At 52.9% G+C, this 12346-nt stretch overlaps 1 protein-coding gene across 1 annotated transcript in view; it reads left to right on the top strand.

Moving 5' to 3' along the window:
* Window positions 1-12346, top strand: part of LGR6 (leucine rich repeat containing G protein-coupled receptor 6) — a 150056-nt gene that overhangs the window by 58623 nt on the left and 79087 nt on the right. The window contains exon 3 of the mRNA XM_063356428.1: window positions 5737-5808. Coding sequence (XP_063212498.1) covers window positions 5737-5808 — 72 coding nt within the window. The remainder of the gene's footprint in view (window positions 1-5736; window positions 5809-12346) is intronic.

A 12346-nucleotide genomic window follows, 5' to 3' on the forward strand; every position in this document is an offset into this window, starting at 1 on the left:
GGCAACATCGTTCTTGCAAGAGGCAGCACTGCAGTAGTGCTGGCTTTGGGGCATGACTCCTTCTGGAGTGATATCTCTGCTGTGTAAAGGGGTGTTGACATTTCTGGGCAATGTTCAAGTGTGCTGGCACCATGGTGAAAAGCATTTCCTGGAGCAGTGCAGTAACATGTCTGGAGTAGGGTACTCCCAGGACAGCAGCTTTGGTGGGTTTCCACGACAAAGCAGGCTGCAGAGGTCTCTTGCAGTGAGACAAATGCTTGTAGGGCCATGACCTTGCTTTGCCATGTTGAGATTTGGAGGCAGCGTCACTGCTTCTTTAGTACCCACCTTGCCTGACACAGCTCTCTTTTTCCAGATGGCTGTAGGTGAGGAGCTGTGGCTCCTCTGAATGTCTGGGTGCCGTGGTTCCCCCAGGACACTGCCAAGCTCCTGTGTCTGAGAAGGTACCAGGATGCTGCGATGGAGCACACTGCTGTGGCTTTTCTGCAACTTGTTAAGTCCTGCTTCAGCCAGGACTTTCTGTCCTCCTAGTTGACATTGTTCCGTGGCAGAGGACAACACTGGTTGTTGATTCAGTGGGTGGACAACAGCAGAGAGAGAGCGTTAAAGGACAAGTCTTCTGATGAAGCCTTCCAAAGGCCACCCCTGTGCAATCTGGCATAGTACAAGAACAGATGCTGGCCAAGGTACAGGTGGGGACAAGGAAGGAAGGCTTCTAGGGGGTTTTCCGTCTTGTGCATTGAAAAATGAAGCCAAGGTATTGAAGGAGCCCAAGTCAAATTAAAAATGTTGTGAAAATTTAGAGATTTCAGTTCTTTTTCTACTGCAGTTAGGCTGGGGATAGTGTTAGCATTTGAAAAGTCCTTACGAATGAGGATAGCTGGCCCCAATTTTCCTGAAAACTGCCTTCCGAATTACGAGCTCTGTTCTGGGGTACCCAAAGTGGGGCACCCAGAGTAGAGTCAAAAGTCAAAACTGCTCTGAAGGCTTGGAGGTAACAAATCTCCCCTGAAAACCTTGACAATTTACAATATAAGGGGATGGATTGAAAGCATTCAGTGTCCTGTACTGGGTGGTTCATTAAGGAGCTGTGTCTTATTAAATCTTACTTGGCAAATGAATCCAAACTAGCTTGCATATGAACATTCGTGTGGGTTGAAAACTGGCTTGAGGACCATAAACAAAAGAAACGAATGCCATCAATCTATCGAGTTGGAACAGGTATTTGGTGGGGGCATGGAAAGCAAAGTTAGAAACAGGCCCGCATAGTCTCCTCCTCGGGGATGGAACAAGGCAATAAAGACCACGTTAGAGACACCTCCAGGTGATACGAGACTAGGACCAGCTGCAGACTCCTGTGTGGGAAGGGAGAGTCCAAGCCTAACTCTTTTCTTGAATGTACCATGTTTTCACTTGCATGATTTAATTGGCATCATTCTTGCTTTGCACCAGCATGAGAACAAACTCAAACAATACATGGAGCCCTTGGTCCCCCGTGCACCCAGGGAATGGCGTGGTCTTGGTGTGATGACACTGTTTAGACAGGAGCGCAGAGAGTTGATCTGGGCACCGATTCTGCCTTGACAGTGTTAGTGTTTGAGAAGTGAACCAGAGCAGGAGATCAAAGGGGGAGGCTGACATGCTCAATAAACATCTGGCAAGGGGAAAATTCCACTGGGATATGGACACACATGTTTGTCCTGTCCTGCCAATGGGCAATGTTCCTGCCTCCTAATGTGAATGATAAGGGCATCATCATGTTGCCTGAGCACATGACATGAGCGATCATGCCCAACAAACAGCCTTTGGGTGTGCCATGGAAGTTGTAGCATGACCAAGAAGCCCAAGATACAGGAGGGGGTGGGAGCCTGTGGTAACTGAACTGCAGCACCCATGAGGTGGTAAACCATGAGTTTGTTCCAACTTGGAGTGTATTGAGAATGCAGATCAAAGCCTGGAGGAATGTTCCCAGAAATCACGGGAGTGGGGTAGGCCAGGGGGGAGCAGAATCTAAAATCCACCTAACACGAGAGCTTTCCAAAGCAAGCCAGCCAACTGCGGGTCCCACCCTCCTCTTCCACCTGCCCCTTCTCTCCCTCTTCCATCAGTCACTTTAAATCCAGAGCTTTCCCTTTCTCCCAACCCTACCTCACAGTGTAAGCTCCAGGATGGCAGGCTGTACAGATGAATCAAGTCTGCCTGTCCTGAAAAGAGACCTGAGCAGGCCTAGAGCAGAGCTCATGTGCTGTGGACCAGCTGCAAGAGCAGCTCCTCTTCCCTCTGTGTGCTTAGGGCACGAGGGAATTCCACCTCTCAGTCCTTCTTGGTGGGGTTATTTGTTTCAGTCTTCTCCACAGAAGCAAATGAAGAGACGTCTCGGGAGAAGTCTCACAGGCAGCATCACTTCAAATGGTATTATTCACTTTTAAATAGAAAGGAAGGAACCATTCCTGTGGGATCTGGCTTCTGGAGATGTGTTCAACAGGTGCCTCTCTGCCTGGCTGGGAGATTTCTGGAGACTTTGAGTGAGAGGGACAGAAGGAACCAAGCACTAGGGAGACTGCCAACTGATTATGGACAGAGGAAGGGTCAAACACAAGGAGTCTTGTGTCTTGGGTCTCTTACGCAAACTAGCACAGTAGCTAATGACATGGAAGCAGGCATCTCTGCCCAGTGGCCACTCCTCCAGCTGGAGAGGACATCCCATTTCTGGTCTGCTCTAGGAGAGATGGGGCAGCCGTGCCCCCTTGCCTGGGGCACCTGGCACCTGACACTCACAGCATCACACAGCTCCTGTCCTGGGAGGCACAGCAAACCCCAGAGTCCATGCCTCCAGACCCTGTGTGCACATCTGGGCCGTGTACCTGTCTAGGAAAGCAAAACCTCAGCCTGCGTGCATCAACACAGCCATCTCGCACCTCCCAGTCTGCAGGCATACCAGCAAGCAGAGCCCATCTTGGACCCTAACGGCACAGTCAATTGCCTTGGGAGGTGGATTGAGTAAATTGGTTGTGGCTGGTGCCCCGCTCTCTGTCTGCTCCTTGGCTTGGCAGGGAGCTCTACACCTTGGGGAGAGGAGCTAGAGTGCCCTGGCAGTGGGGAGGAGGTAAAGCTAGAGAGAGAGGAGACAGATGCCAGAGGTGAGCGATGGACATGGCACGGTCTCAGTGTGGCAGGGACAAGGACAGAAGTAGCAGCAACAGGGGGACACGGCTGCATTTCCTGAGTCTGGGGGATGCTTTGTGCCTCTAGATTCATGCAGAGATGGTGCCCAGTGAAACCAGGACATGTACCACAGAGCTGGTTTCCCCTCATGTTCTGTTTTGCCCTTGGTACTGAGAAGCCATGAGCTGGCCCAGCATATGTCCCACCAACAAGCGGGGCTCCCTACCAGCCTGTTCTAAGGCAAGGAGCCCCAGCCTAGGTCCCATTCATCCTCCACACTCCTCTCCTGCTAATCCTGGAGGTCCCAGATTTATGGACCTGGCAAACACTCAAACACACCCAGGAAAGTGAACATAAAGGTGCAGAGCCGCCAGGAAACAAGTTGAGAGGCACATTTAACCATGAATACATGTGGACTGCTGCCAGCGAAGGCATGGGGGCAGACAGGAGTTGAGGGAGTTGAGGACAGACAGCCCCCCGCAGAGCAAACAGCCTGGTAGGATGGATGCTGGGAGCGGGCTGAGGATGCCGTGCAGGAGCACCTCCCCTCCAGGCGAGCACTCCAGTCTCCTGGACAACACTCCCTCCCATGTGGAAATCAGCAATCAAAAGGAGCAATTACCCCAAATCACAGCCCCCAAGTGACAAATAGCCCAGCCTGCCAGGCGGTTTGCATACTGCAGAGAGGCAGGTTACAACCTGCTCACACACATTAAAGAGACGACCCTGTGCTGTTTATGCTGTTGGAGGCCTAATTATGAGAGCAATTTTCTCTAGATTCCCGAGGGGAGACAGAGAGGGAGAGAGCTCAGGCACCCGCACATGCCTGCTCCGCCACCAGTGAGTGTGGCTCCCCAGAACAGCCCAGATTCTCTCCATGACCTTTGCAGAGTCCTCACTGCAATGCACTCTGCTTCCAGCTTGGATTACGCTGCTCATCCTTGACACCTGTCTCCTTTGCAGCCAAAACATCTAAAAAGAAATGGGTTTTGTCAACGCTAAATGAATACAACCAGCTTGCCAACATCTGTGCCCGACCTCTTGGGCCTGGCTTAGAGTTTCTGAGAGAGTGAAGATGAGCCTCGTCACAAATGGTGTTCTCTGTCTGCTTTTGGGAGATGCAATATTCCACTCCATCAGGTGGACAACAAGTTTCTTACCCTGTGACTGTGGAGAAGTCCAACCTTGACCTCTGTTTAACCACTTGGGGATCAGAAGGTATAGCACATATGCAGTAGTAATTTGGACCCGTAATCAGGTTGTTGAACCTGTCTTCATGGTTTCTGGCTGATGGGCACTGGGACTTGGTCCACATTTGTCTTCATGGGAGAAACAGGAGGAGGAGGAGAAGATTCTCCTTAGGTCAAGCCTAGACTCCAGAGTCCTGGACTTTACTCCTGGCTCCACCACAGGGTTCCATCATGGTCTCTCAGGGCTGCTGTCCTCGACAGTGAAAGTGATGGTAACACTGATGCAGTTTCCAATGTCAGTGAAAAACCCAAATATCTGTTAATGCCCCAGCCTGCTCTGGGCCTTGCTAAAATTGGAGCGCTCTGATCAGATGATGCTGTACAATGATGAATCCCACAAGCTTCCTTGGATAAACTCTTTCAGTCAGTTCTGAATGTTGTCCCCTGCTCTTTGCTCTGTGTCCCCGATGGTGCTGCTTTCCTTTGTGATGCTGCTTTTCACTTTGTCTTCTTCTCCCATCTCTTCATATTCATCTTCATTCATCAGCCTTCCCAGGCTGCATTCTCCCTATCCTCATCTTCCCTCCTATGGTTTTCTCCAGCCATAGATCATCCAAGAACCACTTCTGACTTTTCTGTCCTGGTTTTGGAGACCATATTCAGATGAGCTGTCTCTATTGTGGCTTCTGCATGGTACTGCCCATCTCCAGCCTGTTCCTGTCTCCCCTCACAGCAGCAATACCAAACTCCCTGTTGAAGGAACTGGGCCTTAGCTGTGATCACACATGTCAAAGCAGGTCTGGGAATAAAGGAGTGGAGGTAAATCAGGTGTCATCGAGCTTTGATGGACAGGACAAAGGGGAACCTGCAGGATGCAGAAACAGACCACATACAGACAAAGGGACAGATAAGGATCCATGATTTAGGGATAGTCCTCCCAGGATCCATGCATGAATAGAAAACAGCTCTCTCCCTGCTCCACCCTCACTGCCAGGCATCCAGCGTGGAACAGGGTCTGTAGGTTGGTCACTGCCCTTGAGCCGAGGCCCCTCTCCCAGGCTGCCTGTGCTGTAATTTCTATGGAGCCAGGTCCCCTGTGGGTATCCAGGGCGTGACTCGAGCGGTGAGCTGTCACCAGATGCTAAAAACAGTGGATTCAGGTCTGGTGGGAGCAACAAGCCATTATTTGCTTTGCCTGTTCCTCAAGCTGTAAGAGGGGATCACATGCAAAGGTTGCCCAAGCGCACAACCATGGCTCAGCTTTCAGGTGTCGCAGCCTCCTCCCCAAGGGGACTGTGGCAGGGTGCACGAATCGTTAAGCAGACAAGGGACTGTCATTACAAGGATGTTGACACATTACTGGCTCTTCTTTTCACTGCAGACGCCTCTCTGGAAACCAGATCTCCGTGATCCCAGGAGAAGCTTTCTCTGGCCTCTACAGCCTGAAGATTCTGTAAGTAACTCGCTCCCCTCTGCAGAGCCACCACCGCCCCCGCCTCCCCCAGCCCCTCAGCACTGGCCATGCACGGGGACTTGCAGCCATCCAGAGCGGGATGCAAAGTTACAAGGCAGTATGGTGTCAGTTCGTAAACCCACACTGGCCAACGTGCCCCACGGTGAGCAAGGACCTGTGTCCCACCCCAAGAACCACCCGCCGCCCTGCACTGCTTCCTCGCTTCTGCTGCAGCAAACCACGAGCAGTTCACCTCCAGGCCACAGCCCTCCATGCTGTGTGAAAGCACACCACTGGAGGATCTGCTGAGGTTCACATTTTGCATAAAACCCACCAAATGCCCTGATGTGGTGTCGCCCAGAGGTGTTGTCCACCAGACCCTAAACTGGCTCCCATCTGCTCTGCTGCAGCATCTTGGGGCTGTGTTGGAGCAATGCAAAGGTCCAGATATCTGCACGTTGGCAGGCGCTCTGAAAATCTCCTGTGCTCTGCCCAGCTCAAGTGCCTCTTTGCAACCAACCTGCCCTTGCTGCAAACCTCCGCATGGCCCAGGAGGCTTCTGCAAGACTCTGGAATGACCTGTCCCTGGGAAGGGTGGGATCCTTGGACAGTCTGACTTCAGCCCGAGCCCAGCCTGCCCACAGGGGTGATGGGGACACATGCAGCTGAGTCCAGGAGCACTGAAGACATCAGGCCATGCCTGGGAGCCACCAGCCCTGATAAACAGAGGCTTCCTTGTCACTGTGGGCAGGCCACCCGCCTCTGTCTGTCCAGTGGGGATGGTCTGAGTGATGAAGGTTACCAGCCAGTTCCTCCCCGGGGTATTTTCCTACGATCCAGGGTGTCTAACTGCTCATGCAGTCACATCGCTTTTTGCATCTGTGTGCCAGTCCAGCAGCCTCTGTGCAGGGTATTGAGGTGGGAGTCCCTTTCTCCCTTTCAGGAACCATCTTAAAAATCTCCTGCAATAAACATTTCATCCCCAAGGGGATGTTTTGAACTCAGCCGCAATGTGAAATTGTTGTAGCCGGTCCAGTTTATACAGAGTGAGCAGGTACAAACCTGCTCCCAGGATTACAGTATAGGGCTGTTTACTACGTCTTCTGAAGATGTAAAGTATGAATCCTGCCCTAAATCTCAGGGCTTAGAGATTTATCCATCCCCTGCATTAGGCAACAAATCAAAGGAACTGAGGAAAAACCGCAGCTCTCCCACCCAATTTCAACAAGAGGAACTTTCTACTCCGGGAACGCGGGAGCTTTTAAAGCCGCTTTTGATCAATTTCTATTTGTGTCAGGCCCAGGTAACTACTGATGCAGAGCACAAGAGCGATGCCTCCCTTCCGGAGCCAGCCAGCTCCCCGCGGGTGGCAGCAAGGAGAGGAGGCTGCTCTCTCTGCCCCGCTGCCTGCGTGCCGACGGGCTCACGGGCACACGGCGTGCTCCACCACGGGGCAGCACTGGGTGGGACACGTTCACGAGTGACCCCATTGTAAGGAGAGGCTTGAAGGAAAGAGCATTTCCATCTGGGAAATGGTTGCATGGAGAAGCTTGCTCCTGGCTCTCCTGTGAGAGCTGAAGCTGGTGTCCCCATGCTTCAGGACAACCTGCCTTGCTCTCAGACAGACTGTGCCCAGTGGCACAGGGTGGCACTTGGGCTGTCATACCAAGCCCCCTGGCTGCAAGGCTGCTTTTAATTTACTCTGACCCCCCGACCTTCCCCATGGAGGTATGCAAAAGACTAGCCCGGCTGCAAGGCCAGAGAAGGAAGGGTTGACGCACACAGTGACTGGCCCATCCAGGCCCTGCCATGGGCCTCTTATTTAAAGAAGTTCCTGCTTCCTAAAAGCAAGGGAACTGCCAGCCCTCATATCACTGGGAACATTTCCCTTTCCAAAGACTCTGATGCTTTCCTGGCCAGGTTTGCAGGGTACGTTGTGCTGTCCTGTGCTCTTACTACAGGAGAAGCTCTGATGATACCACGGGCTCGACAGGAGTGAGGTCATTGGTGGATGCAGTTGTGGGTGCCTGTGCCCTTCAGCAACAGCAATCATTCACCCTCATCTATTTCTCTGTCACCATGAGAGTGAGGCCAGCAGTGAGGGATATGGAAAAGATAAGTTGGTCCCTGGGAATCTGCTGGAACAGAACTAGAAATTTTGCCAGGGCAGGCTTTAGGCCCATCAAGCTTAATCACATTAGAAAGGTTCTTGACAAGGATGGGGACTCTCACTGATTTCCTCTACTGAGAAAGGAGTGAGGAAAAGCAGAGGGTGCTGAAGAAGACAGGTGAAGGCCACCACGTGTTTCCTTCATGTTATGATTCAGGTCCTTCAGGTCACTGCAGCAGGGACCTGGTTGGGGCTGGTGGCTCCACAGCAGCTCAGCAGGATCTGCTCCATCTCCCCGGGGACCAGGGGGAGATGTGTCCTTCCCGGCACTGGCTTGCTGAAGAGTCAAGGGCCACTCTGCCTTTCCTCTGACCTCCTCAGGACAGGAGTGGGAGTGCAGAGCAGCACCACAACCTTATTGGCAGAGCAATAGAATCACCAAAACCTCCTGTAGGGAAAGGTGATATTATTACCATTTTACTATCTAGAAAAAACAAGGCAGGAACTGAGCATGGGAGCAGGGTGTCCTTTCCCAGCCCATTGCAGCGCACCTTGCACCTTCCCTCAGAGTCTGGTTGGGGTCAGGGGTGGAGAGCAGAGCCCACTGAGAGACCTCAGGTCTGTCTCGCCCTGCTCCTTGTGCCCTGGGAATGACCAAAAATCCTGGCTCTCTCCCCAAGACATGTCTCAGTTCCCTCTTCCCTTGATGCCCTTCTCCGCTCCCATCCAAGCCTGCTGAGGGCAAGACTCCCCTGGCAAGCCAGCTGCTATGGGATCTTCACGCAGCCTGGCACTTTGAAACTGAGAAGAGCAGCTTCAACCCAGATGACTGCGGGAGGCATTTGGGGCTAATGGGGAACTGCTGTGATTTACAGGATACTGTCATTATGGATACCATGGATATGACACAAATATGGGGGGTGTAACCAGCTGTAAATTGGTGTAAACTGGTGTGTCTCATGCAGCATACAGAAGTCTGTTGGGTAACTGGGGTGCATCAGTTTTTGCCCCATTTATGTCCATGTTCTGTGGGGCTGCCATGAAACTACACTGTACAGAGCACTGCTTTTCATGGTGACACAAGCTGCTCACCACACTGGTCCCCGTCCAGATCAGATCCTTGCTCCCTTAGGACCAGTATAACCACTCCTACAGTCATGTGCTTTTCTCTGAACTTCAGTCTGCACAAAAAACCCACAGATCTTGAAGGAGATATCTGGATAGGGAATCTGAAGAGCCCATAAGGCAGGAAAGATCAGAGAAATGCTGGGATGACAGGTATTAAAAGACAGGAACGGGGAGGAAAGTCCTGTCTCCTCGCTTCAAATAGAAGCAAAGCATCGAGCTTATGCTTAACCATTCTGACTTTGTTGAAAATCAAGAGAGGAGAAGACTCAGGGAGGGCAAGTCACCCTTCAGGCTTCCCTGGGAGTGTTGGCCTCTGACAGCCAGCAAAGGCTAAGGGCCAGGCTGTTGGGCTGGACACAGCCCTGCACGCAGACACCAGCTGTGATCCTTCTGCACCTCTTGATGCTGGGCAGGCTTTGGCCAGGCCACGCTGTCCCATCTGGGACCTGCCCTGCAGGACATGGGGCATCAGGAGACCAGCCAGAGGACAATGGGCAGAAGGATGAGGAAATGCCAGATTCCTGCCCGTGGGGAATCTAGAATAGAAATTACAGGGGTGGGAGAAGAATGGAATTGGGATAATTCGGTCTAGAAGAGAAAAGGCTCAGGAGGCAGCATGGGAATGTCAGGCACGGAGATGTGCAGGGTGCCCACACACCCCTCCTCACCGGTGGGGCTGGGTGTGTTTGAAGTGGCTCCGTCTGGCCATGCCCTCCTCCTGCATCTCCTCCGCAAAGCTGGTCACGAGCAGCACAAGTGGCCCCAAGTGTCCTGGTGCCTGCAAGGGGCAGTGCGAGAGTCCGAGCCTTCAACGCTCTGGCAGCCTCACTTCTCTGCTCCATCAGCTCCTAATTTTCCTCTAATCACCCTGTGGTACCCGATTCCCACCATCCCGCCGTTCTCAAAATACTTCCCATGTTCACTTTCCCGGGTGATCTTCTCACCGCCTGCTCGGCGTGGCCATTGGCCAAGTGCAGGGATCACCAAGCACCACGAGCTTCCTCGGTGCTGCCCCCAGAGCCAGTTCCCGCAGGGGGCACGCTGCAAGGCTGGTGGGACCCCTCTGAGATGAGTGTCACCCATGGAGGACAGGGGGCTGGTGGCTGCTGGCAGAGTGTGAGCTGTGTCCTGGCAAGTCCATAGTCATCAGCCCTGCTTCTCCTTCCACACTTGTGAAAGGGGAGTGTAAACCCCAGTGATCGATCCCTTGGGTGCTCTCTGCAGCCCGCTGGGATGGGGGAGCTCATCCAGGCCATCAGCTGTCACGCAAGGACCAACATAACTCCTGGGGCTCCTGGTCCTGCATACAGGTTTGTTTCCGCACCCCAGGTGTGCTGGAGGCATAAAACACTGAGTCCTGCAGCCCAGTGAAACAGAAAAACAAGTTCCTTTATTTAAAAACAGTGAGAAGGATCAGGAGTCTGGTGATGAACTAAAGGAGTCAACTGAGGTTACTTTACCTGAAGGGGACATGAATGAGGATGGACATAAACCCTTAAAGACAAGCCGCTGCTGCAATAAGGAAGAAAATTAGTATTCTCCATATCTGAAGACAGGACTAGCAGGTTTCAGAGCATTTGGCACTAGGGATATTCAGGACACATTGCATCTACAGATGTGGGCGCTGTGTCACAGGATGGCTGGGATTTGTCAAGTGACAGGCATGGCTGGAGTTGGGAATGGCTGCCCCAAACGTGACAAGCTGAAGCCTATAGGTATTCAGGAGCTGACTCACAGCAGGATCAGACATCTTACCTCTGGCGACAGAGGTGTCCCCGGAGGAGAGAGGTGGTAGCTGGGGAGTGTAACAATTTTCATAATTTAATTTTAATGTGATAGGGCTTTAGGGGTAATTGCGGTCATATGCATGTCCACAAGTAAACTCTCACATACATCTTGGGCTGACAAGGGGCCTGGTGCTTTCCCAGTCTTTCCAGAGAATTAGTTTATGTTTAAAAAAGGGTGGGAAACACCCTGGGAATTCCTACGTAAACCTGCCCGTGCAGATGGTCCTCTCCCTGCCCTCGGAGTGAATCCCAGAGCTACTGGAAGCAGGACCAGATTCTTGGCTCAGCCTCCTCCGGCTGCCGCACTGCACAAAAACCACCTGGAAAGTGGCCATGAAGATAGGCCTGTGCAGAAACCATGCAGGGGTACAGCCGGGGAAGCAGGTGTGTGGAGACTTGGAAGAGAGCTAATGGAAAGCCAGGCTGCCCCACTACCAACAAAACATCATGAGACAGGGGAACATGCTGAGACCTTCAGGCACCAAGCCTTGAGCCAGCCCCAGGCAAAGGCAAGGAGAGATGTGGCCTCTTTGTCACTCCTCAGAAGAGCGCAGACTGACAGCACGGACGCTCAGCAGTGGCAGCTGGTGCTCTGAGGTCTTCTCAACTGATGGATTGAGAAGAGACTTTGCAAGTGCACCTCTCCCAGGGGTTCTGCTCTACAGCACGGCCAACCCACACCCTCCCCGTGGAGGCTGATGATCCTGGGTCTGTGCTTCAGTCCTAGGATCATTAGAAACCAGCTCCATAAGCTGTTTTCCTCTGCCGAGGTCCTTCCCTTGCAAAGTTAACTCCATAGTCCATGCTATCCCAGTCTTGGAGCTTTCAAGTGGAGTGGCAGAATATGCTGCTAAATCAGAGTCTCTGGAAAACGGGAAATTTCCCCATCCTTCCAGACCTCCTCGTGAGCTGCCTGGATGCCCCTCACTTCCGAACGTCCTGGCTGGAGCTCCATTAACCAGGAAGCAACCACCCTAACTGGCCATGTGGTTGAGCTTGCGCTGCACGGCTTCATACCACATCCCACCCTCGCACATGTATCCCTCATCAAATGCTCTGCCGCACAAGCAGGATTGCCAGGCTCTTACTTTCCTGGCTGAACATGCTGCAGCAGCAGCAGCGCGTACCAGCCAAGAAGGAATCCCACACCAAACTCCACAGGGAAAGACTCCAAGTACAACCGCAACTGGGCCTGCCTCACCCCAAAATGCGGAGGGCAAAATGCCTGGGTGCATCCTCTTGGCTGCAGACCCCACACCAGCTGGGGTGGCCCACCCCGTTGCTCCGTTTCTCGACAAGCCTCAACCAGCCTGCGTGAGCGCGCGGACCCGGCGCTGCCCACAGCCTGCCTGCTCAGACGGAGGCGTGAGTGCTGCCCAGCACCTGCCTGCACAAGCGTGTTGACCTGCAGACGCTCCCACCCACGCACTGCCCCAGTGCTGCCTATGGCTGGTCTCCATCCACAGGTAGGCTGGATTGAGCCTGACAAGAGTGGCCTTGCTCTGCACATGCC

Source organism: Chroicocephalus ridibundus, chromosome 20 (genome assembly GCF_963924245.1).
Source record: "Chroicocephalus ridibundus chromosome 20, bChrRid1.1, whole genome shotgun sequence".
NCBI lineage: Eukaryota > Metazoa > Chordata > Aves > Charadriiformes > Laridae > Chroicocephalus > Chroicocephalus ridibundus.